This window comes from Macaca nemestrina, chromosome 2, assembly GCF_043159975.1.
Source record: "Macaca nemestrina isolate mMacNem1 chromosome 2, mMacNem.hap1, whole genome shotgun sequence".
NCBI classification, from domain to species: domain Eukaryota; kingdom Metazoa; phylum Chordata; class Mammalia; order Primates; family Cercopithecidae; genus Macaca; species Macaca nemestrina.
Genome location: NC_092126.1, coordinates 110,248,757 through 110,275,912, shown reverse-complemented (window position 1 = coordinate 110,275,912; position 27,156 = coordinate 110,248,757). Strand labels below are relative to the sequence as shown.

Below are 27,156 nucleotides of genomic sequence, written 5' to 3'. Positions count from 1 at the left end.
TCCCTGCCCAGCCAGCCCTCTGGGCTCAGATTCCTGGCTCCCCACAAGTCCTGAGCCAGAGCAGGGACCCAGCCCACCCTTCACCTGCTGGCCTGGTGCTCCTCCTGCAATCTCAGTCACGGAGGTATGTCAGGTTGCGGGTGGATGCTAAGGCTCCTGAGTGGAGGGCTCCCTGAGTGGCCACCGGACAGCCAGGAAAGGTCCACTCTGTGGCAGGGCCGTAGGCTTGGGGGTGTGGCCAGGGACCTGAGTTACCTGCCAGCAGCCCTGGGTGGCAGTGATGGGGGCCAGCAGTCAGAAGAGTTGGCCTAGAGGAGCCTGGTTCCCCACGGGGCCTCGGTACAAGTGTGGAGAGCAGCTCCACAGCTGGCGGCAACGGAGGCTGAGGCTGGATTCCCACGTGGGTCCACTTGGCTGCTGTGTGACCCCTGCAGACTTGAGCCTCTCTGGGCCCTTTCTGCTGGATGATACCATAGGCCTGATCCCTCCTGGTTCTAAAGTGAGACCTGAGGATTCCTCCATGACTCATGGCCCTCCCCCCACAGCTTTCTTTGGCTCCCAGCCCCGCCCTCTTGGAGCGAGTCCCCAGTCTGGGCTACAGGAAGCCACACACCGCTTCCTTTTCTTTTTTTTTTTTTTTTCTTTTTTTCCCTGTTTTTCCTCTTGGCCCCAGCTCTGAGTGGGCAACCATTCAACCACCCATCTTTGGTCCATCTGTCCATCTACCATGTCAGCAGGTCCAGCCCCCAGCGCCTGGTCACATGACTGTCTCCCACTCTTCCTGTAGCAGGGCGGGTGTCCGCTCAGGCCCAGAGGCCTCCTCGTCCAGGCCCGAGCAGGAGCCGTTGAGGAACCCATCGTCCTTGGGAGCAGCCACGGCAGGTGGTGTGGTCTCGAGGGTCTCCAGGGCTGGGGCCCCTGGCTTGGCATGGCCAGGCAGCTGAGGGTGGCCATTGGTGGTGGCAGTGGGCAGTAGGCGGGGGCTGAGGGGCAGGCCGAGTCCCACACGTGGGCCGACGTTGGTCACACTTGTGTGGGACACCATGGGGCCATAGCTATAGCTGCTGCTCCCGCTGCGTGCCTTGCGCTTGAAGTCCAGTGCCAGTGTCCAGCGGCTCCAAGATTTCTTGATCTCAGCTTGTACCTTGGGGCAGTAGGGGTGAGGCAGTCAGGTGTATCTCCCAACCCCAGCGATGCCCCATCCCTGCCCCTGGACACCCAGCACAGAATGAAAACGGGAATAGGGGGCTCCTGGGAAACTCCAAGGCCAAGTGAAATCCCATCCTCACAACGGGGTGCTTGGTTGCAGGCAACTGACACACCCAGAATCTACATCGCATCCTCAGAACAGGGTGTTTGGCTGCAGGCAACTGACACACCCAGAATCTACAAGGTTCAAATTGCCCCAAAGGTGGCTGAGTCCTCCAATCTGGGTCAGAGAATTCAACGATGGGGCTGGGAAGGCACTTGGCTATGCCAAGTATCTGGTGACCGAAGAGTCCCCAGATCCTAGCACATCCTGAGCCTGCATCATCTGGAAAGACTTCTCTGCTTTCAGCATGTCCTCAGGGGTGTTGTTGGAGGAACAAAGAAGTAACAGGGTGGAAGAATGGAGAAATGAGCCTGAGGAAGCCTCTGGGGTATCTGCCCCACCGTGCCCTGCGCCAACACTGTCTCCTGCTTACCTCGCCATTGCAGAAACAGTATATGATGGCGACAAAAAATCCCTGTGAAGAGGGGTGTCTGGAATCAGGGCCTGTCCCCGGAACCCTTCCCACCCTCAGCCAGGCCAGGGCCAGCATTGCGCACCTGGAAGGAGTTGAAGAGCATCTCATAGTGCATCTGGACTTGCCAGAGCGTCCCTGAGACCTCGGTGTATGGTGTGGCCATGAAGACGATGTAGTGGACGCCAAAGAGGGGCATGAGCACCAGCGTGGATTTGAGCAGCTTCCTGGGCCAGCGGGGCAAGTAGGTCAGGGCCAAGCTACTTCCCCTTCAGCAAGCATCGTGCCACCCCCCACCCTGCCAGCCCCAGGCTCCGGAAGCTCAAAGGGACCCAGGGCTCAAGTCACCACAGGAGCACAACCCAGTTCACCTGCATGGCTGCCATCCGGGCCAAGTGCTAATAGGGCCCCTTGGTTCTCAGCGGTGTCTCGGAGCGGACTTCAAATGACAGTCCCCCTGTCCCTGGGCCCTTCGCACCTGTGGAGCCCTCAGCTGGCAAGCACTCCCCTCCAAGGTTGAACCTCACTATCCCACAGTCCACTCCTCAGGTTTCAGTTGAGCTGCAGCCTTCCTGGGGCCACCTACCGCCTACCTGTTCCTCAGACTCCCTGCAACCAACTCTTTGAGGAGAGGTTCAAGTCTGTCCCACCCTCACAGACTCCAGCTCTAGTGCAGGGCCTCATACAAGTGGGCAGGCTGGCTTTGGGGTGCCCCTAGGGCCTCCCATCACTGCTGGGCAGGCCAGGTGGGTGAGGACAGCCAGAGAGTCAGACGCTGGGTCCTTTCCCTTGCCCCAGGCTCGTTTGTGGGGCCACTGTCTTTCCTGGGGTACATGGTGCCGGGACTAAGGGACCCCTGAGGAGCCAGCGCATGGCAGACATGGTGGGCTCACCGGTACTGCTGCCGCGTGTCACACCGGCCAGCGTTGGTCTCCCGCAGCTTGGTGGCGAGCACCCGGACGATATTGATGAAGAGGATGAAGTTGAGCTGTGGGAGTGAGGGGGCTGCGTCTGGAGGCTGCACCCTAGCGGGGCGGGGCAAGGCCTGGCAGCCACGGCCATAGGTTCTGCTCTGTCACTGCGTCTCTGGGTGGCTCCTTGGGCCCTTGGTTTTCCTTTCTGGGCTGGAGTGTGGATCAGCTGGTCCTCCGGCCTCTGTGGCTCTGACACTGGGGTCCAGGGAAGCCTCCTAGGTCCCTGTCAGGGGCTGGTTCCGGGGGGCCCAGGCACACATCCCACCCTCCCCTGTGGCCAGCAGCCCACCCATGCTCACCACAATGGAAGCCAGGATGGGCACCTGGATGATCCACTTTTTGTTCCCGGAGCTCAAGTCCCAGCACCTGGGGGAGGTTGAGGCATTAGCTCCCACCCCTCCTGTTCCCATCCTAAGACTGCCCACAGAGGCCCAGATTTGGTCTGGTGACATTAGCTGTTGAGGACACAGGGCAGGGGGGTTGGGTGTGGCCAGGCCTCAGGCCACCCTCACAGGCATCTTTGTAACTAGCCTCCTGTGACCCTGAGGGTGCTCCTGGCTGGAGGCTAGACTGAGAACTCCTGAGGCTGGGCCATTGGAGGCCAGGGTACAGGACGCCCTCTCACATGCCTCCTGGAAGAAAAGGGACCCAGGGGTGCTTCTTGCCTGGGCCCCTTCTCCACCTGGACCTACCCGGTGTTGGCCAGGGTAGCTCTGACACTGACCCACACAGCCACGAAGACAGCGGGCAGACCTGCGGGCACAGAGGGGGACAGTGTGCGGGGCTGTGGCTACTGTCCACAAGGTCATCCCCCCTCATCCTTGATGACCCCCAGCTTACCCCACCATTGCCCTGAGCCCCTGACCCTGGGCACTTGGGCCACTTGGTGACAGAGCCACACTCTGCCATGTAGTGCCCTAACAGCCTCCCCTTAGGGCTCCAACCCTCAAAACCCAGCTCAGCCTCTGCCCCATCTTGGCTCCATGTCATATGCACATATATTGGGTACAAGGTATAATATAATAATAAGGTATCACTAACTGATCCATGCCCTGTCCATTTCCTCTGCAGAGGGCACTGCTTTGGACTTACAGCTCCCATGGGGCGGGAGCCTATTTTCCGCATATTTTTTTTTTTTTTTTTTTTTGCCCCAGCACAGCACTCCCACAACCTGGTTTGAAAGGTCCCAGCCCTCATGGATGAGACTGGATGGGGTGAGAGGTTTTTGTCCCAAGCAGAGGCCACAGGGAAGCCTCGGTGTGTTGGTATGTCCTGGCCTGTGCCAGCTCAAGGGGCACATGGCATCTTTGGGTGAGCTGTGCCTCTGGGAAGGGAGCCCCAGGTCCTCCCCAACTGCACACCACCAAGTTGACTCTAGGCCTGGTCCACCCTTGGAGGGACAGGGTATGACCTGGATTTAGGGTAAGAAAAGAGCTGTGACATTCCTGTGCCCCAGGATCCTATGCACTCCCAATCTGCATGTTGCCAGCCCACTAGGACACTTCCTAGCCCCAGAGCCTGCATCAGTTCCTGGGACCAGCTCAGGTGTCCCCAACTCTGGGGCTTGTCATGGTGAGGTCAGGGTCAGGATGTATGTCGAGGGTCAGGGAGGTGGTGGCTGTTGACCTGCAGGCCTCTGGGTGCTGACTGCGGAGAGGGCTCCAGCCACCCGGCCCACCCCTCTGCAGTCTGGCCAGTTGTCCCGGAGCCCAGCCAAGCTCTGCAGCTGCCAACAATAATGGACAATTATCGGTAACTGGATCCCAGAGCCTGTAGGGGGTTGGGAGGAGTGCACGGCTCCAGCAGCCCATTCTGCAGAGAGGCTGTGAAGCCCAGGTGATGCTGAGGTGCTGGGCCCATGGCTCTGGGCCATGGACCCCGCAGGCCTGCTGAGGCTGGCAATGGTGTGGGCAGATCCCAGTTCCAGCCCCAGGCTGACCTCTGACCCAGTATCCTACTCTGATCCTGAGTTGAATCTTGGCCTGATGGTCCCTCCTTCCCCTGTCCTTAGGCCGAGCCTCAATTCAGGTGAATCTAACCCCAGGTGAACCTGATCCCGGGCCCAGCCCTGCTGTTCCAAGCCTGGAATGGGGTCAGGATCACAGGGCGGCAGGCCTCTCTCCTGCTGTTCCACTTGGGGCGGGATGTGCTGTGTGGGGCTGCCCTCTCCGTCGCCCATGATCCCACCCCTGCCGGCACCTCACTACCCGCTGTGCCCGCGTACCCCAGCCGAAGACTGTGAAGCCCCACAGGTACTTCTTCTCTGAGAAGAAGGCCATGAAGATGAGGCTGTGCAGGTACAGCCCCTCCACCAGAATCCAGTAGTAGTTGGTGGCCAGGAAGTAAAGGAAGAAGGTCACGGCCACCCTGCAGCCCGCCTAAGAGACCAGCTGGTGTTAGAGGGCAGGGCCTGCCTCCCGGAAGTCAGGGCTGGGCTGGGGGGCTGGGGGGCTGGGGTGGCGGGAGGAGACAAGTGGTGCAGGCCAAACAGGCCAGGAAGGGGCAGGCTCCGCTTGGGGGCTCTCTCAGTGGGGTGTGGTGTCAGGGGCAGGAGGCAAAGTGAAGAGGTAGAGTGGCTGGGGGGTACTGGGTTGAGGCAGGAGCCTTGATGGCAGCACGGGGCATGTGGGACCCTGAGCCCTCGGCAGCAGGGTTGGTGGCAGAGCTGAGGGTTGCAAGGGACCCTGTGAGACAGGTTTCAGTGGCTGAAGCTAGTGGGGCTGGCAGGAGGCAGGCAGGGCGAGGGCTGGGCTGGAGGGGGGGCGGGGCGGGACCCCAAGAGGCCAGAGGCCAGTGGCGGCACTGGGAGCCGGCGGGCGGAGGGGCACTCACGTAGCCGGCAGCGGCGGTGGCAGGCGGCAGGGGCGCCTGGGCGATGGCGCGCAGCTCCTCCTCGGTGAGGCGCTCAGCCTCATCGAGCGTGGCGCCAGAGTAGAGCACCGCGTCCTTGACGAAGATGCTCACGGCGCGCAGCATGAAGGACAGGAACAGGTGCATGTGGATGTAGTTGCGCGTGCAGTGCAGCCGCCTGCGGGGCGCGCGACATCGCCGTGGGTGGGGGCACGGGGACGCGCGGCAGGTGGGCATGGGCAGGAAGCTGGGCTGTGTGCGGTAGGTAGGGACACCCGCCGGGGGTGATGGGTGCAGGGAAGGAGTTGCATCAGACCTCGGCCACCACCCCCTCCTCCACGATGTCCCAAGGCCTCTCGCCCCGCCCACCTAAAGTAGGCCAGGATGAGCACAGCTACTGTGAGGGACGCCAGGGACACGGAGTAGCCCACGGTGTAGATCATGCCCAGGCGGTCAAACACCTCCTGTGCGGGGGGAGACACAGTCAGATCCCTGGGACCCAGGGTTAGCATCAGGGTAAGAGCAAGAGGCCAGGGTAAGGTTGCTGGAGGAGTCAAGGTTAGGAGTCAGGGCTGGGTCAGGGGTCACCCGTGGGGTGGGAGTGAATTTATCCCGGTCACGTTGGGGAGGAGAAAGGCTCGCACCCGTTCACGAGTCTCATTGGTGAGAAATTTGACACACTCGCTGTAGTTGGCCCACGTCCTGTTGTGCCCAGGCACCAGCTCCCAGCTGCCATTGCGGTCACAGCGTCGGTAGGCATGGCCTGCAGGTCCATGGGAGGTCAGGGCAGGCAGGGAGGTCTGGAGGCACTGAACCCGTAGCTCCAAGTCTCAGCCTCCCGCTGATCCCCACCCCTTCCAGCAGGCCTCACCTTTGTGATTGAAGTCATAAATGTAGTCCGGACAGGGCACAGCCACCACCTCACCTGGTGCCCCCAGCGGCCAGCACAGAATGTGGTCCCATTCAGGCAGGCAGGGGCGCCCTGTGCCCAGAGACAGACAGGGTAGGGGATACCAAGGGAGAGTCAAGGCCATGGTTAATGACCCAGAAGGATGAATACGTCTGTGTGTGTGTATTTTTTTTTTTTTTTTTTTTGAGACGGAGTCTCGCTCTGCCGCCCAGGCTGGAGTGCAGTGGCCGGATCTCAGCTCACTGCAAGCTCCGCCTCCCGGGTTCACGCCATTCTCCTGCCTCAGCCTCCCCAGTAGCTGGGACTACAGGCGCCCGCCACCTTGCCCGGCTAGTTTTTTGTATTTTTTAGTAGAGACGGGGTTTCACCGTGTCAGCCAGGATGGTCTCGATCTCCTGACCTCGTGATCCGCCCGCCTCGGCCTCCCAAAGTGCTGGGATTACAGGCTTGAGCCACCGCGCCCGGCCGTGTGTATTTTTTTTTTTTTAGACAGAGTTTCGCTCTTGTTGCTCAGGCTGGAGAGCAATGGCATGATCTCGGCTCATCGCAACCTCCGCCTCTTGGATTCAAGCAATTCTCCTGCCTCAGCCTCCCGAGTAGCTGGGATTACAGGCATGCGCCACCTGGCTAATTTTGTATTTTTAGTAGAAATGGGGTTTCTCCATCTTGGTCAGGCTAGTCTCAAACTCCTGACCTCAGGTGATCCACCCACCTGGGCCTCCCAAAGTGCTGGGATTACAGATGTGAGCCGCCACGCCTGGCCCACGAGTGGTTGTTGGTTCCTGCAGGGACAGGTGTGCCCCAGGCAGAAAAATTCAGGCTTTGGAGCATTCTGGAGAAAATATATTTCTGTGCCCTGCACCCAACTGGCCTCATAGAATTTACTATGGCCTCTGAGATACAGGTACTGGCACTGGCCCCATTTTCCAGATGGGCTGACAGAGGCCAAGAGAGGTAGGCAAGTTGCCAAGGTCATACAACACAGGGCCCTGTCCTCTTCAAGTACTCAACCCCAGGCCAGGCCTCTCGCCTTTCTCTCTGCTCTTGGAACCACCTTCCAGGTGTCCTTGAAGAAGAGCAAGTACCCAGATTAACTCTCCCTCAGCTGGGAGGCTCCCTGTGTGCCCCTTCCCCTGGGACCACGGACAGGAGGCAGGAGGTCTGGTTTTTAGTGCCAGCTGGACTCCAAGTTGCTGCTGACCTCACGCAGGTGTCCCCGGTCTTTCTATTTCCATTTCCTCATTGGGAAGTTGGGATTAACCACATCGGTCCACGCTTCTACCACCACCCAATGCCTGCCCTGAGTACCTGCTGTGAGACTCCCACGGCCACTGCTGGGGGAGATACGATTCCCCAAATCTCAGTGCTAATGGTGGGATTCAAAGTAGGGTGGCATCCCACTTTGGAGACCCAGCCTCACTGCGGGGAGGCTAAGTGATCTTGGAGGTTCCCCAGCCTCTGGATCTTCCACATTCCACTCCCAGCTTACAGCCCCCTTCTCTCTCTCTGTAGGGCTCCAACCACAGGACTCTCCAGCCACCCTGGAAGGCTGCCTCAATGGCTGGACCCGCCCTGGCTTGGTGAAAGGCTCTCTGTCCTGGGCGCCATATTCCCAGCCCCACCCAGCCAGGCCCACAATTCCCTCTGGTCCCCAGGGAGCCACAGGGTGACCACAGCCTCCCAGATGTGGCCCATCTGGAATCCGCTGCCCACCCGGCCGGTTCAAACTGGCCCTGTGGCCAAAGCCTGGGCTCTGTGTCTGCCTCTCCTCATCTGCTTCCCTCCCTTCTCTTCTCCCCAACTTGTCCCACTGCCTCTGGCCCCACCCTCTGCCACTGCCCTCCTCTCCTGTTCTATTTCTGTGGCCTTCCCCACTATGTGTCCCCGTGTACCTCCTCTGACACACTAAGCCCTAGACTTCAGTGTGTGCCTCGTGGTCCCCTCTGTCTCTATGACTGTCTTTCCCTGCCTTTCCGTTGACCTCTGTCTCCATGCCTCTCCCTGTCTTTCTCTATGTGCTATTCTCTGTCTTTGTGTATCTCTCCCTGCCCCTCTGTCCCCCAGGGTTCTCTGTCATCTCTCTCTCCATGGGTGGGGCCGTAACCCTGGGTCCACTCTTGGCGTGGTGCTGGCAAGTTCTCTGTTCATCTCTCTCTGAGGCCTGAGCCATTCAGCTCCCCTTCCTTCCCACTAGACTCTGTCTTCTCCCAGCCCCTTGCCTTTTACTTTCTATAAGAGCCAAGAAGCATGTGCTCACATGACAGGGACAGTGCAGTGGGGGTGGGCAGATCCAAGCCCATGCCAGCTGGATGCATGGAAGCAGAGACATACCTCGGTACCTGCTGCCAGTGGGTGCCTCCTTGTCCTCCTCAGACTCAGGGTAGAGCTTCCCAGATGGCTTATCTTTCCTGGGCTTCCCTGATGTAGATGTAGATGTCCATCCCTTGTCTGATTCCATTATGTTGGCTGGAGAAACCAGGGTGGTAATGATGGCTGTCAGCTGTGCTACAACAGGAGACCCGGGGTACTCTTCAGCCTTAGACTCCCCCTTTGTACAATGGGGGGGTTGTCTCCTGCCCTGCTGACACCCAGGCTATTGGGAGATCTGAGACGATGGGTGAGGAGGTGTTTAACAAAGTGTAAAGTGCTTGCCAGGTGAAGTAATAAGAGGAGGTGGAGATTGTCCCCCAGGGTTGGAATGGGAGTGCAGGATCAGCTAGTGGGGTGAGCACTAAACATGGGCAAGACAGAACAGAGGCAGTATCCTCCCACCCAGGAGTCAGGAGTGGGGGCCAAGGCCACGCAGCAGTGAAGGCCCCACCAGGGGGCGCACGCTGAAAGCAGACAGAGTGGGTGGAGATGTCAATGGACAGGTTACATGGCGAAAATGAAGTCTGGCCTGAGTGCTGTGCAGGTAAAGAAGCTGGTGGTGAGAAGACAAGAGCAAGGTGGTACAGTCAAGAGTGGACAGAGAAGGCCACACTATCCCCTGCCCTGGACCCTCAAGTATGTGGTTCACAGCTTCCACAGTGGCCCTGAAGATGCCTCATCTGAGATGGAGCCTGGCCTGTCTTCTCATTGGAGAGATGCTGGAGGTCATTTTTTTTTTTTTTTTGACAAGGTCTCCCTCTGTCACCCAGCCTGGAGTACAGTGACATGATCACGAATTACTGCAGCCTCAAACTCCTGTGCTCAAGTGATCCTCCCATCTCAGCCTCCCCTATAGCTGGGACTACAGGTGTGCACCATCACACCTGGCTAATTTTTAATTTTTTTTTTTTAGAGATGGGATCTCACTATGTTGCCCAGGCTGGAGAGGTCTTTCTTCCTAGCCACAAAGTCTTCCTCATTTTCTGACTTGTATTCCTTCAGCCACCACCCAAGCTAGGCCCCACTGGCCCTCACATGTCGGGTCTATGGCAATGATGGGAAGCTGAGTCCAGGCAGCCTGGACTGGGATGAGAATGACTGTGTTCATTTTCCTGCCTCCACCCTCAGGCCTCAGTGTGGGGATGTGGGTAGCAGGATCTGGTAGAGCAGGAAGAGAGAGGCTCCATGGTGGATGGTGAGGGGCAAAGAGAGGCTCCCTCCAGGCTTTCACAACTAAGAAGAGGGGCTGGGTTCAGGACCCAGAGTGAGGAGGCCCACCTGACCCCCTAGATCTCGATGTGACTGGGAGCCACTGTTGGGGCTGGCATTGGTGGGGCTGTGACTGCAGAGACCATGTGAGTCTCTGTGAATGTGAGCAAAATCTGTGTGCCACAGAGTGTGTGTGTCATTGTGTGCTTGTGTTCTGGGCGTGCACCAGCCTCAACCCCTGCAGAACCCTAAGAACTTGTCAGGCGAGGAAGCTGCTCCTCTCCTCCAGTCAGTTGGGGTCTGGGCCTCTTCAGTTGATGAGATTAACCCGACAGTCATCAGTTTGAGCGCTGGTGGTGGGCAACACAGGGACCTGAGCTCAAGACTTAGGACAAGCCAAGGATGTCCGAGCCTGCTGACTCCACTCTTGCACCACACACCCCACTTCAGTCCTCACTTCGGCCTGGTGCCCTTTATCTGAGTCCACCCCCACAGAGAGCCTTCACCTGGCTCTGTATCCTGGGTTCCCCCCCTCAACTGGCCCCTCCCTCACCTGGCCTCATCCCCAGACCCTCTTCCTTTGACCCCCACCTGGCCTCTGCAGGACCTCCTTGAGCCGTTTTTCACACTGGGCCTGAGCGCGGTGCAGCAGGAAGATCTGTTCTTCTTTAGTCATGACGTCATCTGCATCCACCTGCCAAGCCGAAGGTCAGACCACAGGCAGGACTTTCTGGCGCAGCAGCAGGTCCCAGAGACATCCCAATTTCCCAGAGGGATTACCCCCTTTCAAAAGGCCCTGACTCTAGAGGGAAGGTGGGATTTCCCCTCAGTGTGGAGAATCTGCTCTATGGAGCTTGCACCTTACAGATGGGAAGCTGTGGCTCTGACGGGTAGGGCCTGCCTGATTGAACGGAAAAAGGGTGGAGGGCTGTCTCCTGCCTGCCCACCAGTAACCCTGTAGGCTGCAGTCACTGATACTCTCTGTCCAGTGCTTTCCCCAGGGGTACATGGGACTGGAATGGAATGTCCCAGGATGGATCCACATAGGATCCCGGCTGCCTGCTGGGGACGTGAGTTGGCGGCGAGGGGTGGATAAGGAGTGGTGAACTCTGGGGAGACAAACCCAGCCTGGAGTCCTTCAAGTACTGGCACCCTGGGGGGCCTTGGGAGTCACCAGTTTCCATCTTGGTCCAGATCCCCAGTCAATGCTGTCCCCAGTGAATGGTGAGTGCCTCAATGCCTCCCCTCCTTACAATCCAGAGACAGAGAGAGAGAGAGAGAGAGAGAGAGAAAGAGAGAAAGAGAGAAAGGATAGAGGAACTGCTGGCACGCGGCCTGGGTTCGGCTGGGCACTCTGGTGCTGGCTGTGGGTGGGAGTCCCTCTCATTCCACTGCTTATCTGGGAGTTCCCTCCATCCAAGCCGACTCCGGAGTTCTGATGACACTCAGGCCCTCAGTCCTGCTATTCTCTGCCTGGAATGTCCTTTCCCTTCCCTCCAGCCTGCACACCCTGGGCCCTGGCTGTCACCCACAGGGACTCACTGGCCTCATTATAAGAAAGGAAATGAAATATGCGGGAGGAGGCTCACCCCTGAGCAGGTGGCTGCTGAGGGGCCTGAGCCTCTATCCTCTGACTTAGGAGAAAAGGAGTCGGGGTAAAGGCAGCATCCCGCCCCGGGAACAGCTTCGTGTGCCCAGCCCAGCCATCCCGTGAGTGTGACCCGCAGAGGTTAAGGCAGCCTCTGATACCTCCCCAGGGCGGAGCTGTCAAGCCCTCAGCCCCATTCCTCTTAATTCAGGGCCGTGTTTCCTCCGACCCCTGGGCAGGGTTATGTCCCCTGAGATGACCCCCTCCACCCCTCTCCCAAAAGGCTACGTCTCCTCAGCTCCGGGGCAGAGCCTCATCCTTCAGATGCGCCGTGGCGGGGCCGGGGCCCTGCAGTTCGAGCGTGGCTGTGCAGGGCGGGAGGACCCAGAGGAGGCAGGGGAGGAAGGAGGCGGGTCGGGGATGGGGCGGGCCAGGTCAGGGAGCCTGGCTGCAGGGAGAAGTTAATTGACCGCGTCTCTTGGCGGCAGCAGCGATGGCTTCCAGGGCCAAGGAGTCTCCAATTGGCTCGGCCGGCCTCGGGTTCTGCTGGTTCCACTTAGCGGAGCCGCGTGCGCGTCCCTCTGCGTGCGCGCGCAAGTGGCGGCGCATCCCCGAGTGGCCGGCGCGTGCATTTGTGTGTTCCCGTCCGTGTGCGTTCTCACGTGGAGACTGTCCAGCACGTCAGTGTGGGGCGCAAGCCGGACGTGTTTGTGAGCTTGCACGTGCACATGTATTTCTGGGCATAGGGCGGCGTGTGCGTGTCTGTGAGTGAGGCGGCAGCTCCTTAGCCTTTGAGTCTGTGGGTGGCCCGTGCTTCTGGTGTCTCTGGGGGGCTGAGGTGGACCCTGAGATCTCGGCTGGACCACTGCTGTGGACCCCAGGAAAGGCTGGAGCAGATCCCCACGTGTCGGCTGGCTGGCCTAGGCTCCTCTATCCTAGTCCCTTTGCTTCCACAGCTATGGCTGAGCCGGCTGGGGTAGAGGTAGACACAGAATGACTGGATGGCTTAAGGGAGAACAACTTGGACTTGCCAGGATCCAGGGGCCTCCAAGACTAACCTGAAGCTCTCCCTGTGCCTCTTACATGGGGGATCCATGCTGCTGAGGGGGCTGATCCCTGCCCACCCCACTCCATTTACAGCACCCATTCACTACCATTTCCATCGTTGCTACTAGTACCTCCATCAATAACCATCATTACTGTCACTAACACCAACACCAGCATCACCAGTCCCTCCCAGTATACTACTACCACCACCACTGGCATCACCGTTACCACCATGAGCACTACTGTAACCATCAATATAACCACCATCACCACTATCCGCACCATCACCACTGGTACATCACCAGCACCACTGCCACCACCTCCAGCATCACCAAGGCAACACATTAGCACCATCACCAATACTACCACCTGCCCAATAACTACCATCTACACTGCCTCTGCCATCTTGTTGTCTTACCCCCTCCCCACTATCCTCCTCCTTCTGACACCTCCACCCCTCTCAAGACAAACCCATTATGCTGTATTTTCTCTAGCTGATGGAGAGCTCTGGAGTGACTGATGGAGGCTCCCACCCATCCCTAGACACTCGCTGACTCACCGGGCCTCCCAACAGACAAAGCAGCCTACTGATATGACTGGGGGTCACCCCTGATGGCCTAGACTACAGGCAGGTAGTCATGGCTTGAAAACTGCGTGGCCATTTGGCAGACTGACCAATGAAACCTGACCAACACACCCCTCACTGGCTCAATGAATTGGCTTAGCCTCTACCTCCTGCTGTACCTTCTCCATGGCCAGGAGGAGGCACACCCCTTTGTCTGGAGTTGGGATGTTCAGGAGAGGGAAAGATATGTGCTTCCAGCACACATGGCTCCCACACTCCTTCATTCATCCATAGGAGTGGTGGCCCCACCTCTGGCCTCCCTGAACTTTAGGACCTATTTCTCTGTTAGCACAGCCATTGCAACAAGAATAACTCATGTTAAAGTTAAGGAAGCACTTTCCCAAGAAGAGGAGGACAACCCCACACCAAGTGCACTACCCCTCCAAACCTTAGCTCACAGCTCCATGCCTGGAATGCCCCCACTCCTGTTCACTCCTCTCTCCAGCTGTGCCCTCCTCTTCAAGGAGATTCTGCCACCAGCCCCAGAGTGTGAATCCCACCTCCACCCTTGACTGGCTTCGTGTCTGAGAAAGTTGCTTAACCGGTGTGCCTCAGTTTTCCTGTAAAATCAGGGTAATAATAGGGCTGTTGTTGGCCGGGTGTGATGGCTCACACCTGTAATCCCAGCACTTTGGGAGGCCAAACGAGGCGGATCACATGAGGTCGGGAGTTTGAGACGAGCCTGACCAACATGGAGAAACCTCGTCTCTACTGAAAAATACAAAATTAGCCGGGCGTGGTGGTGCATGCCTGTAATCCCACCTTCTCGGGAGGTTGAGGCAGCAGAATTGCTCAAACCCCGGAGGTGGAGGTTCTGGTGAGCCGAGATTGTGCCATTGCACTCCAGCCTGGGCAACAAGAGTGAAATTCCGTTTCCAAAAAAAAAAAAAAAAAAAAAGGCTGTTGTGAAGATTAAATGAAGCACCTCACAACAAGCCTGTGCAGGGGTGAAGCTCAGGAAAAGCTGGTCGCTATTGTTGATACTGTGAGCAGCAGCAGCAGCAAGTCACACCCCCGCCATGTGCACCCCTGCTGCCTGGTGACATGGGTGCTCCCAGCCAGGCCAGGGACTGGGGGAGATTATCTCATCCCCATGGTGAGGGGCAGATGGGAGATGGAGCCCCAGGGAGGACTAGGGGCAGGGACCACAGGAGGACCTGCCAGATAAGGTGTTCCTGGCAAGCTTTTGGGATGGACGGATATCCCAATGGCTCCTTGCATTTCTGAAACCACTCTGGACTGACATTAGGATTCCAGGTTACTGCCAGAGCCCCCACACTTGAGCTTAGGAGGAAAAAGGACCCCCTCTTCTGCCTCTGCCCTGGCTGAGGAGGCCTTATCTCCTGGGGATGAAGGAGAAATGCTGACAGCTGTAACTCGTCTCAGCCTGGCATGCCCCCTTGTCTGCTACTCCCTTCTCCCCGCCCCTCCCACCCTCTCCCCCTTGAAGAGTTCCTGTCTTCTTGGCCCAGCGCCAGGGTGCAGACGACTTAGGCTTGCATCCCCTTAGATCCAGCGGATCTGCACATCTTGGGTCTCAGGGGTAAGGACTGAGGGTCTGGGGCTGGGCTGTGGCCAGGGGTTACTTAGTTCATACCACCACTTATGGGCCACTCAGCCCTGCACCAGGTGTCCCATATCCCCCCAACACTCTTCCTATGGTCCTGATGAGGGCTGACTTTACTCCCCCAACCCAGCCATCGCGGTGCTTGGCTCCAATACCCACCACTATAGCACATCCTCCCCATGGTCAGCAAGGAGCTTTAAAACGCATGCCTCCTGCACCTTCTACCACATCCCCATCTTACAGACAGGGACACAGGCCAAGAGTCACAGAAAGAGGAGGGCCAGGGATGGAGCTAAGATCTGCTTGACACTGAAGCAGCAGCCCTGGAAGAAGGGAAAGAGAGGAGGAAATGCCCAGCCACACGGGTACCCTGGCACCAGCCATGGTATCATCTTTCCACAATCCTGGATTTTAGCTGCTGCATTAAGCAAGTCTCCCTTTGCAGACCTCCTAAGGCAGCTTCCCCAAAGCCGATTCAGGAGCGGAGGTGGGTAGACATAAAGGTGACGGTGATGCCGGTGATGGCAGCTTGTCCCCAGCTGTAACTGGGTAGAGGACAATTGGGCTCTGATGTTGGGAATGAGGCCGTTGATGCCTCCAGCAGAGCCAGAAGGAGAAAACCCTGGCTAACAGGAGACCCCTTCGTGACCTCCTGGCCTTCCTACAGCCCTCCTCCAGGTTCTACTACTGGGACCCATGCTGGCACCCCTGGATGTCTCCTGTGCCAGCTGGCTGGGACTGCTCCCCCACCCCTGCTGCCCTCTCTCTGTCCGGCTGGCCTGAGCAGGCTCCTCGTCCTGCCCCACCACCGCTGACAAGTGCTGACTTTTCCTCCCCTTCGCCAGGCCTTCCTGAACAGGCTGCCTGTGTTTGGGGCTGGGAGGGGCTGGGGGGGAAGAAGCACTATGACGCCTCTCATCCCAGCCAGCCAGCGTGGCCGCCTTCGGGGCAGGCAGTGGGATGGAGCCTGGGATAGCGGAGTTGGCTGCTAGGACCTGGTGGATCTTCACAAACAGCCCCTACCTGGGCTGAGGAATCAAGGCCCAGAAGAACAGTATGGCCTAATCTAAGCCATCGCCTGCTCAGCAGAATGGGATCCCACTAGGTCTCACCTCGGGCATAAGACTGGCCCCAGAGTTGGGGCTTTTAAGGGTTTGAAGGTCTCTGATGTTTCTGCAAACCTGAGCAAAACTTTGCGCCCTTCTCCCAGTCACACTATATTTTGCAGACAATTTCAGAGGTCTGCAAAACCCCCGCCCCACCTTTTCTTTTTCCTGAGGACTCTCCTTCTGAAATAGCTGCCTTCCTGATGTGGTGGCTGGACCAGGGAGTGTCCCCAGAAGGCCCACAACAGGAATCTGGGGGAGGCTACTTGACGCCTCATTAAAACATTCCGAAGAAAACCCAAGTTCCTGGGAGGGCGTGGCCCCCCTCCTACTGCTCTGTCCATAAGCTGTTTCAAGAGCTGAGGTGAATGTGTTTAAGGGCAGGTGATATAAAAAGCTTCAACAAATCAATACGAAAAAGACAAATAACCCATAGCACGATGGTTAATGGCCCCAAGCAAGCTCTCACTGTAAAGCCCAGAAGTCACTGGTAATCAACAAATTAAAATGACAAGAGACACCATTTTTCACCTATCAAAGCAAAGGTGAAACACAAAGAATCCTCCTAACATCCTATGAGACAGTGGGCATGGGGAGAGAGGCCCTCCTGGTTGGTCTTGGTGTTGTATAAGTATAAAGTAGCACAAGCCTTTCAGAGGGCAATTTGGCCATGCTATTAAAATAAAAAATGTGTGTATTCTCAGACCCAGCAATGACAAAATCTAGAAATATCCTACTAGGAAACAGTCACATGGGGACACCAGAGGGCATTTCAAGGAGCTTCCCTGCCACCATCTGGAATCACGCATACATAGACATACACACAAATTATGCAGAAATGATCTAAATGTACATTCCTATGGACTACTTAATGAGTCCCAGGTTTTGGAGTACTATGTAGCATTAAAAAAAATTCATGTTTACTGAAATGAAGATCTCTAAGACACACCTTTACGTCAAAATATGTATGTGGCAGAGCCCTATCTAGAAACCGATACCATTTATTTAAAAACAACCAACCAGACAAATAGACAATGACGAAACTATCTACTTAATGTGTACGCAAAGAGGTACTATTTGGAAACACACCGAAAGAGGAAGGAGAACGCCCCTCTACCCAAACCGCTAAAAATGATTTTCCCTAGAAGGGAACTGGGGCTTGGGAGTGATCAAGGAGGGCTTCTGTTTAATTTTTATTGATTGACTCTGTTTTTTTCTTTTCAGAGACAGGGGCTCACTCTGTCACCCAGGCTGGAGTGAAGTGGCGTGATCACAGCTCATTACAGCCTTGAACTTCTGGGCTCAAGCAATTCTCCCTCCTCAGCTTCTCAAGCAGCTGGGATTACAGACTTGTTTGACTCTTTTATAAGAACATATTCATATATCAGTTGTGAAGCTAAAAATAACAAAATAACAAAAGGATTTTTTTTTTTTTTTAAACAGAGTCTCACTCTGTTGCCCAGGCTGGAGTGCAGCGGTGTGATCTCAGCTCATTGCAATCTCTGCCTCCTGGGTTCAAGCAATTCTCCTGCCTCAGCCTCCCAAGAAGCTGGGATTACAGGCATGTACCACCACGCCTGGCTAATTTTTGTATTCTTAGTAGAGACGGGGTTTCACCATGTTGGCCAGGCTGGTCTGGAACTCCTGACCTCAGGTGATCCACCTGCCTCGGCCTCCCAAAGTGTTAGGATTACACACGTGAGCCACTGCACCTGGTCATTATTTAATTTTTAAAAAAGAAAGAAAAAGAGAAAACCCAGAGTGAGACATGAGGATCTCCTGCCAGCAGCAAATCTTGTGCTGCTTTGGAGGAAGGAATTCAGTGCAAAGGTCTAAAGATTCAAATTCTGCTGTGCCACATACTCACTGTGTGACTCTCAGGGCCCTTTCCCGTAGAAATCACTAGGTGAATGGATGAAATGAGAAAACAATCTGTGACAGTTTCTAGCTCAGAATCTGGGGACAGCCACTGTTCTGTACATGTTGGTTTCTTCTTGTCTTTAAAAGCAAGCAACCAGCAGGGCGTGGTGGCTCACGCCTGTAATCCCAGCACTTTGGGAGGCTGAGGCGGGCGGATCGTGAGGTCAGGAGATCAAGACTATCCTGCTAACACGGTGAAACCCCGTCTCTACTAAAAATACAAAAACAGCTGGGTGTGGTGGTAGGTGCCTGTAATCCCAGCTACTTAGGAGACTGAGGCAGGAGAATGGCATGAACCCGGGAGGCGGAGCTTGCAGTGAGCCGAGATTGCACCACTGCACTCCAGCCTGGGCCACAGAGCGAGACTCTGTCTCAACAACAACAAAAAAAGCAAGCAACATGGCCAAGCTGCCCCTGGAGCAAGCTGGAAAAGGTCCCACACACTCCCAGCCTGTCAGTCCACACCACAGTCTCTTGTGAGTCCTACCCGGTGGTCACATCTTCACATTCAAGGCCTGCCCCATGCTGAGCTCCAGCTTCTCTTGTTGCAGTTTCTCCTCCACATGTGTACATGCGTCCTTAGGAGGACGCATCCTCAAGGACAAGAGTGACACTTTGCCTCCTACTCACAATCTGTGGGTCCATCCCTTCCTCCAAACTCCACCCTCCCAGACCCTCAGGCTCCCAGGTAACTATTTCCTGTACAGCAGAAGATGGACCAGCTGAGTCTGGCCACAACCAGTGTCCTCCTGATGGAATGCTCTTTGGCCCCCAAATGTGAGGTCACTGGAGATGCGAGCCTGGTCTTGGGACCAGCTGGGCAGGTAGCATACAGGTTTGGTGACTGGCCATGAGGTAAGGCTGGTGGGCTTGAGGGGCATAGGTGCAGATCTAAAGGGATGCAGTAGCCCTTTGGGCTCAGGAGAGGGAGCTGGGAGGCTGCCAGCTTCTTGCTGGCCCCAGATGAGTCCAGGGGGCCCATAGCATATTGGATGGGTGAGTAGGCCGCCCCCGCCCTTCAGTCCCAATCTTCTGGCCCCGAAGCCAGGGAATGTCCAGTGAACTCACATGCCCCAACAAGGTCCTGGGCAGACTGAGCACCGGCATCTCTCCTTCTACCCTCAGACATAGGCCAGGGTGAAGCCTGGAAGATTCTCCGCATATATCCCAGCTTCCCTGGAGAGCAGTGGGGCTCTGGGTACCCATACTCCATACACACATAGAGGTACAGGGCTTGGCACTGGGTTGGCATGAGATAAATAACGGTCATTGTGGTTGTGTGATTCGGACCAGTTAAAAATGGGGACAATAACCTTCCTCCAAGAGTGACTGGAAGGATTAGACTAGCTAATGTATGTGAATTGCTTAGAACAATGGCAAGTAGAAAGCCCTACAGAAGCATTTATGAAATACACATATGAAAACAATAGGCCCGGGTGCACAGGCGCTCACAAAGGCACACACAAACACACACAACTGCGCCTCCAAGTCATGCACCCACAGCTTCAGACACTGAAGCTCACCGTGAACTCACACAGGGACTCAGACACTCACAATCACACAGACCCAGATGAACACTATGCCCAGAGTCCCACAGAGCCCTGCTCTGACACATAGACTTACTCTCAGGACACCCACACCCATCACCCTGTCTACCCCTCAGACCGTCACACCAAACTGTGGCGGGGGTGGTGGTGGCTCTATCCCCTGGCATTCGTCAGTACTTGGAGTGTCTCTGCAGAGGGTGTTGAGCTCTTCTGAACCTCAGTTTCCCCATCCACAAGACCTTGTATGGGGCTGTCTTTGGTGGGGAGCCTTTGCTGGGGCCAGAATTGTGAGGGCGTAGGCACAGGTAAGTGGGAAGTGCTGAGGACCACAGAGAAAGGGAGAGCCTCTGATGATGGGATTCGCAGGCAGATGTTTCTTCCAGGCCCTCTTTTTAGAGATGGGGCAACTGAGGCATGGAGAAAGACAGTCCAGGCTTACACAGGCATCATGCAAAGGTGGAGGAATTCCAGGCTCCTGGGAACCGCCTGGAACTCTGCCCTGTGTAAGGAGCTGCTGCTGGTTAGGAGGAGGAGGCTACCTGACTGCCGCACTCTCTAGCAGGCAGATACCCCCACTGGGGAGCAGGGAGAAGGGGCTTCGAAGTTAGGCGCACAGGCAGACAGCCTCCTCAGGAACTGGCTGGTCCCAGGGGATGGGGTTGCTGTGGAATAGGATTGAGGGGCTGGGACAGCCCCCTTCCGAGAAAGTGGCCCCCAGACCCTGACCCGGAAGGAGGAGGTGCTGCCCACTCTGCGTCTCCAGCTCTCTGCCTTTGCCTGTCTCTCTCTATTTTTCTTTGCTGTTCTTGGTCTGTCCACCCCTCTAGCTGGGGGGAATCTCTCCTCCCCACCCGGCTTTGTCTCTGACTCTCCTCTCCCTCTAGCCTTCCCAACCATTCTGCTTTTAGGTCTCCACTCTCAGGGAGTGACAGTCTTCCCAGGGGTCTCCTCACTTCCCCACAGGGTATGCTGTGCTTCTCCTACAGGGGTGCACTGTGAGGTCAGTCTCTCCTTTAGGGACCTCCATCGCTCCTCCATGCCACACCACACCCACCTCCTTGGAGAAACAGCTTCTACCCTGGGTGAAGCCAGACATGTGTGCATGTGTGTGTGTGAGGGCTGGAGGGGGCCCCTAAATCCTACCCCCTGCCTGGATGATTCTGACCTCAGACCTACATTCCCCGTGTCCGGGACTGCAACAAAACTTGCAGAAAACAGAGGTCCCCAAAGCAAAGTCTGTGGGAGTATGTAGCAGGGCCAAAGCCCAGCCTTCTGCTGGGTCACACTGTCATCTTCCAGGGAGAAACAGCCATGGTGCTCACAGAAGCAGAGGATGGGGAAACCTCAACCACAAATTTCCAGATTTGGGACCCCCAAAGAGGCTTCAGAAATAGGGAGGCTTCAGGCAGCTGGAACCCACAGTCCAGACATCCCAGAGACAGCAGGCACCCAGGATCCTGGATCAGAGGGGACTCTCACTTAAAGTTCGAACTACTGGGGGAACTCAAGACTGCGTGCCTTAGACCTATCCCGCGGACCCCAGGGTAAGCCCGCAGCCTGTCCCGGAGTGTTGGCGGCGGGGGACTCACCAGCGCGTACGCGGAGCTGAGCACGGGGCAGCAGAGCAGGAGCGCCAGGCCGGGTGCGATCCGGGCGGTCCCCATCGCCACCGCCTAGGGCCGCGTCCCTCGGGGCAGCCGCCGCCGCCGGCCCTGGTGGTGGTAGGGGGTGCAGAGCTGCGTCAGGCCGGCCGCCCCGCCCACGCCCCGGCCTAGGGGACCCCGGCGTCCCGGCGGCCCGAGGCCCCGGGGCCCGGCGCGGGGCCCATGCGCTGAGGGCGAGCGAGCGAGCGAGCAGCGCAAAGGAGGGAGGGAGGGAGGGACAGGAGGGAGGGAGGGAGAGCCGGAGGCCGGGCGGGCGGCGGGCGGGCGCCGAGCGCTGCGGAGCGGCCCGTCTGCCTCGGAGCGGAGAAATCACATCCATATGGCCGGGCCCCCCGCCCCCGGCCCGCCCCCCGCCCCCCTCCCGCGCCGCCTTTTCTTTCTTTTTTTTTTCTTTTGGGGAAATGGGAGCTGTGGCTTCGCCCCACGCCCAGTGGGGGGAGGGGGCGGGGGAGGGGTCGGGGTCGCGGTCTGCGGGGGGCGCGCAGGACTGTTATTTTTAGCTCCGCGGCTTTCGCCCGTAGGGAGTCAGGGCCGGGCAGGGGGCGCGTTCTGAGTCGCGCGGGGCGTGCAGCTAGGGGACGCGATCCCAACTTTGCAGTCACACTGAGCCCTTCGGTGTTCCGGCCGCCAGCCCCCGGCCGCTCGGCCTCCTGAGACCCCAGCCCCTCAGCAGTGGCAGCCGCCTCCCGCACCGCTTCCCCATCCTCGGCCCGAGCCCCGCTTGCGCCTGTGCGGCTCGGGCGCGCCAGCGGCCCCGACGCTCTGTCGGTCTGCCTGTCTGTCAGTCCGTCTCTAGCTCCCCCGGCCTTGGCCTCAGTTCTTCCAGCGGCCCCAAGCTCCCTTTCGGTCACTCCCTCGCTCCCTCCCTCCCCTTTTTCTCTCTACGAAAACATTTGCAAGTTTCCAAAAAAGCCACCGAGCCGAGCGGCGCGGGGCTGGCGACTCCCCCGGGTTCCGAGGAGGCGCCGCCGACTGACACCGAGACAGAGCAGCCTGGCTGCTCCGGCCAGGCCCGGAGTCGCTCCTCCCGGACTCCGGCCACTTCCCCTCGGCGCAGGTCCCCAGCCCCGACTTACTCCGAGCGCGCCGCCGCGGCCCCCGCCTTGCCATGGATGTCGGGGCCCCCCCGACAGCCTCCCCAAGCCAGCGCCCCGTCCGCGGCCCCGGGGGGACTTCATGGAGCTCTCGGGATACCCCCCCACTGGCCGGCCTAGCCTCCAGCGCCCCCCGCCCGGCCGCCGCTCGGAGCCACCGCCCGCCGTGCGCGTCCCTCGCCTCGGCGTCTGCCGCTCCCCTCCCCCCAGGTCGGGCGCCTCTTCCCTCCCCCGCGCCCTCCCGGGCCTCTCCGCCCCCACCCCCTCCGCCGCCGCCGACGCGGGAGTGTGGAGAGGCCGAGAGGAGCCCGCTGCCCCCCGCCCCGGGACATTGCGCTAGAGGCCGAGGCCCGGGGTCTTACAGCGGCGGGATGTGAGTGCCGGGGAGACGGGGCGGGGGCAGCTGTGACATCGAGACCCGAGCAGGGAACCCGGGACGCCGCCGCCGCTTCATTCTCTTTTGGAAAGCACGGGCTTTCCCCCCGCCCTCCCGATCATCCGGTCCCCGCTGGCGAATAGAGACCCTCAGCGGAGAAGCAAGCCCTCTTTCTTCATGGGCGAATCCCCTGGGAGGCTGCCTGGTACCCCCGCGCGCCCCCGGCCGCGACGCTGTCAGTCCACTGGGCTCCAGTTCGGGCTGGGTCGGGGTCCCTGGGGAGGCCGCTCGGCTGCCAGCCCCGAGCCCGGCTTGGCTGCTGCCGCCCTCCCCCACTTCCAGCCCCACCCTCGCCTCGTCCCCTACCCTCAGTCCCAACCCAGGCCCGTCATTCCGCTCGGCCCTAGGCCAGCCCCGACCCCTGCCCAGGTCTGCAGCCACACATCCCGCTCCCTCCCTGCCCAGCGTCTCTTCGGGTCCGGGTCTCCGAGTCTCGACCCATTCAGCTGCTGGCCGGGCCTCTCCAGCTCGCCCGGCCCCAACCCCGGCGACTTGAGGGTGCCAGACCTGGGGCTCAATCCAGACATCCACTGTCAAGCTTCACCTCCCTCCCCCGTCTCCACCCCCACTCCCAAAAGCTAACGGCGGGCTCATATCCGCCTGGGACCCTCGACCTAGGGGAAGGCAAGGAGGAGTCCGCGGGGGTTGGGGCTGAACGGGGAGGGATTTCTGTGCTTGGCTGGGGAGGGCACGCTGGAGCTCTAAGAGGAGGGGACCTTCGACCCCAAACCTACCACCCCCCGGTACCAGGTGGGGAAACTGAGGCAGAGGGAGGGGCTGGGGATGCCTGGAGCGGAGGGCTTTAAGGATGGCGGAGGAAGCGAATGTATGAGGCCCTAGGAAATGAGTCTGGGCTAAGCAGCAGCCTGTGCTTGCCCGCTTACCAGTTGTGTGTCCTGGACACTACCACTCTTCGGCTGTCTGGACCTGTTTCCTCATCTGCAAAATGGAGAGGTTGGCCAGCTGATTCAAGTGCAATGTTAACTTTACTGTTTAGTTTCCACGAGGGTGGGCGTCCTGGCCCATGGGCTCCAGGGGCTCTCCAGACTCAGTCTGTGGATATTGAGCTCTTCAGAGCCGGCAAACCTGTCCTCTAACCCTCAGTGCGAATCTGCCAAGCCCAAGCCCTAAGGCCTAGGATCCAGCTGCAGCCACCCTTCTGCTGACTCAAGCCCATCCAGCTTCCAGACTGCACTCCCAGGTGCATTCCTCATGTATTCTTCTTTCTTCTTCTTTCTTCTTCCTCCTCCTCCTTCTTCTTCCTCTTCCTCTTCTTTCTTCTTATTCCTTCTCCTCCTCCTCCCTCTTCTTCTTCCTCTCTTCCTCTTCTTTCTTCCTCTTTCTTCCTCTTCTTTCTTTCTTCCTTTCTTTTTCTTTCTTTCTTTCTTTCTTTCTTTCTTTCTTTCTTTCTTTCTTTCTTTCTTTCTTTCTTTCTTTCTTTCTTTCTTTTTCTTTCTTCTTCTTTCCTCCTCCTCCTCCTCCTTCTTCTTCTTCTTCCTTCTTCTTTCTTCTTTCTTTCTTCAACAAAGTCTCACTTTGTCATCCAGACTAGAGTCCAGTGGCATGATCTCTGCTCACTGCAACCTCCGCTTCCCAGGTTCAAGTGATTCTCCCAAGTAGCTGGGACTACAGGTGTGCACCACCAGCCTGGCTAATTTTTGCATTTCTTGGTAGAGACGGGATTTCACCATGTTGGCCAGGCTGGTCACGAACCCCTGACCTCAAGTGATCCACCTGCCTCAGCCTCCCAAAGTGCTGGGATTACAGGTGTGAGCCACCAGCCCTGGCCCTCCCCATGCATTTCTATGGCTGCCTCCCTTCTCTGTGCCCACTGCCCTCATTTCTTGTTCTGGTGTTCAAGGGCAATGCTATTTGAGACAGTTTCCTCCAAAAATGACTCTCCCTGACAGGAACTGTCTGCTAGACTCCTGGCCTTCTTCACATATCCACTCTCCTGCTTTTGTCCTTGCTGCTTCCTCTGCCAGGATCATACTCCTCTGCCTGGTGTAAAGGACACTTCCCTCCCTCCTTGTGTGCCCACATCCTCCATTACTGGGGAGGGAGGTTGTGATTTCAGGGCTGCCTCCTATGGTATGTAGGCTCCTTGGGACAGAGGCCCAGGTGCCAGAATGGGCACCTAAAGAACACTTGTGGTTCTTCGGTGTTATATTTTAATGGTCTCAGCTTTATTATGCCTCTGTTTCTTTTCTTTTTTGAGACAGAGCTGTTGCCCAGGCTGGAGTGCAGTGGTGTGATCTTGGCTGACTGCAACCTCCACCTCCCAGGTTCAAGCAATTCTTTGGCCTCAGCCTCCCGAGTAGCTGGCATTACAGTTGTGCATGCCACGCCTGGCTAATTTTTGCCTTTTTAGTGGAGATGGGGTTTCTACATGTTGGCCAGGCTGGTTTCAAACTCCTGGCCTCAAGTGATCTACCTGCCTCGGCCTCCCAAAGTGTTGAGATTACAGGCGTGAGCCACCACACCCAGCATTTTTTTTTTTTTCCAGACAGGATCTTGCCCTGTCACCTAGGCTGGAATACAGTGGCACGGTCACGGCTCACAGCAGCCTGGACCTCCTGGGCTCAAGCAATCCTCCCACCTCAGCCTCTCATGTAGCTGGGACCACAGGCGTGAGCCACCACACCTGGGTAATTAAATTTTTTTTTTTTTTTTTTGTAGAGACGAGGTCTCACTTTGTTGCCTAGGCTGGTCTCCAACTCTTGGTCTCAAGCAATCCTCCTGCCTCGGCCTCCCAAAGTGCTGGGATTACAGGCATGAACCACCACACCTGGCCTATGCCTGTTTCTGTGTCTCTTAAGTTTTATGGTTCTGTGACCACTGATCTCCCACCCTGCTTTCCCCCTTGGTGATGAGAAAAGAACATTAATGGAGGGATTGGAAGGACTGAGAGATAAAACTAGAGGCTGAGGGAGGAGATCTTTTCAGATCTGACACCAGGGAAAACTTGAGATTTGGAAACTTACTGTTTGTACTTGGGAGGACCAGAGTGGGCTGTGGAGAGGGCTGCAGAGAGGAATCTTTGATGGGTGCTGGGCCCCTTAAGGGCATTCCCCTTGCCATAACTCATGTGCCTCACCCCATAGTCCCCTGCTGGACATTCCACAGCTGTGGGTGGGGCCACAGATCCTCTCTCTCACCCTCAGGCCTCTGGTTAAAGTGCCACCATGAGGGTGGGGGTGTCACACATTAACTGGTAGCACCCAAGCACCTGGCAGAGTCAGCTTGCCCTTTTTGACAAGCAGGCCCCAGGGGCCTGGTTAGTCAGTTTCTGGTTAGTGTCAGGTCAGTGTTAGTTTCACTGGCGTTTGAAAAGGCCTGGCTGGAGGTGGGGAGTAGGAGTGAGTCCCCGTCTCTAATCCCCAGGCTGGGGCCTAGGAGGAGGAGCCAGGGTGGTCACTGGATCTCAGAACTGCAGTAGGGGCTGGACTCTGGCCCCACCCCTGCTGGTGTGGCAGCCCCAGGCTGACAGGCCTCTGCTGCAGCCATCCCACTGTGACTAGGGCTCTGGCCAAGGTACACAGACCCTGGGGCCAGGGTGGGCATCAGACAACAACAAGCAAGGCAGAGGCTCAGCTCTCTGAACAATGCAGCCTGGTTCCCTCCCTCAGAAAACCCCGTGCCCTTGCCCGGACCAGGGATTCTCTGGGACTAATGGCTCACATCTATCTATTTCTGAGTCCTTATATTCCCCCACTGCTTCATCCCAACACTAGCCCCAAAGTCAGCCTGCATCCAAGCTTAGCCCTGATCCCAGACTAAGCTCTATCTCCATGATGAGCCCCAGCCTCAGGCTGAGTTCTTATCCCAATCTGATTTCTAGCCCCTGGCTGAACTCTGACCCCAAGCTGTGCCTCCATCCAGACCTCTCTCAGCTTCCAGGCCCCTCTGGAAGCTTTTTGAGGCAAGAGGCCAGTAGGGGAGGGGATGGCCAGGCCATAAGTGAAGCAAGGTGCCACTTTTACAGCCATTTCGGCTGCTCATAAACACCCCCTGACACCCGGCGGAGTCGCTGGAGGCTCCCATGGCAGCTGGCTGGGCAGCCCCCTCCCCTTGCAGCAGAAGCACGGCTGCCCGGCTTTCTTGCTTCTCAGGAAGATGAAGGGAGGGACGATGGGGGCACCTGGGGCCAGCAGGCTCTGTCCCAGCCAGGGAGCACTCCCAAAGAGCTAGAGGTATGGGCTTTCTGTCCCTGCTGGCCTCATGGTTACAAGCCCCCTGCTGTCATAACACCAGGTCCACAGATGTGTCTCCATGCAGGCATGTCTTGTCTACCCCACAGCACGGCCGGCCCAGGTACTTACATACTCACCCCCGGGGAAACCACAGACTTGGACCTCCCAGCTGTGCTCAGGCCCCCAGGCTCCCCTGGCCCCCACTCACCTGGAGCCCACGGGCCTTCCAAGTCGGGCCTACAACTGCAGAGCAAACTCAAGTTGGCCACGGGGAGGCCATGGATAGTCCCTGAGCAGCTTCTGTGGCTCAGGCCTAAGCAAGGATAGCGCTG

General features: G+C 57.6%; 1 protein-coding gene across 8 annotated transcripts; it reads right to left on the bottom strand.

Moving 5' to 3' along the window:
• Nucleotides 1-616: 616 nt before the first annotated feature.
• Nucleotides 617-27,156, bottom strand: LOC105480375 (parathyroid hormone 1 receptor). Of its 8 annotated transcripts, none has more exons than XM_071091574.1 (16): nt 27,033-27,156; nt 23,516-23,570; nt 21,027-21,149; nt 10,629-10,731; nt 8,790-8,963; nt 6,420-6,530; nt 6,193-6,311; nt 5,918-6,012; nt 5,531-5,726; nt 4,923-5,076; nt 3,391-3,451; nt 2,998-3,064; nt 2,618-2,712; nt 1,810-1,951; nt 1,686-1,727; nt 617-1,144 (listed from the first exon to the last, which is right to left on the bottom strand). In XM_071091574.1, the coding sequence occupies exons 3-16, from the start codon at nt 21,099-21,101 to the stop codon at nt 758-760; spliced, it is 1,821 nt and encodes a 606-aa protein (XP_070947675.1). In that variant the 5' UTR covers nt 21,102-21,149; nt 23,516-23,570; nt 27,033-27,156; the 3' UTR covers nt 617-757. The 8 variants fall into 8 exon arrangements, with proteins under 8 accessions (XP_070947675.1, XP_011737406.1, XP_011737405.1 ...); XM_011739104.2 differs by having other exon boundaries at nt 8,790-8,924; XM_011739103.2 differs by lacking the exon at nt 23,516-23,570.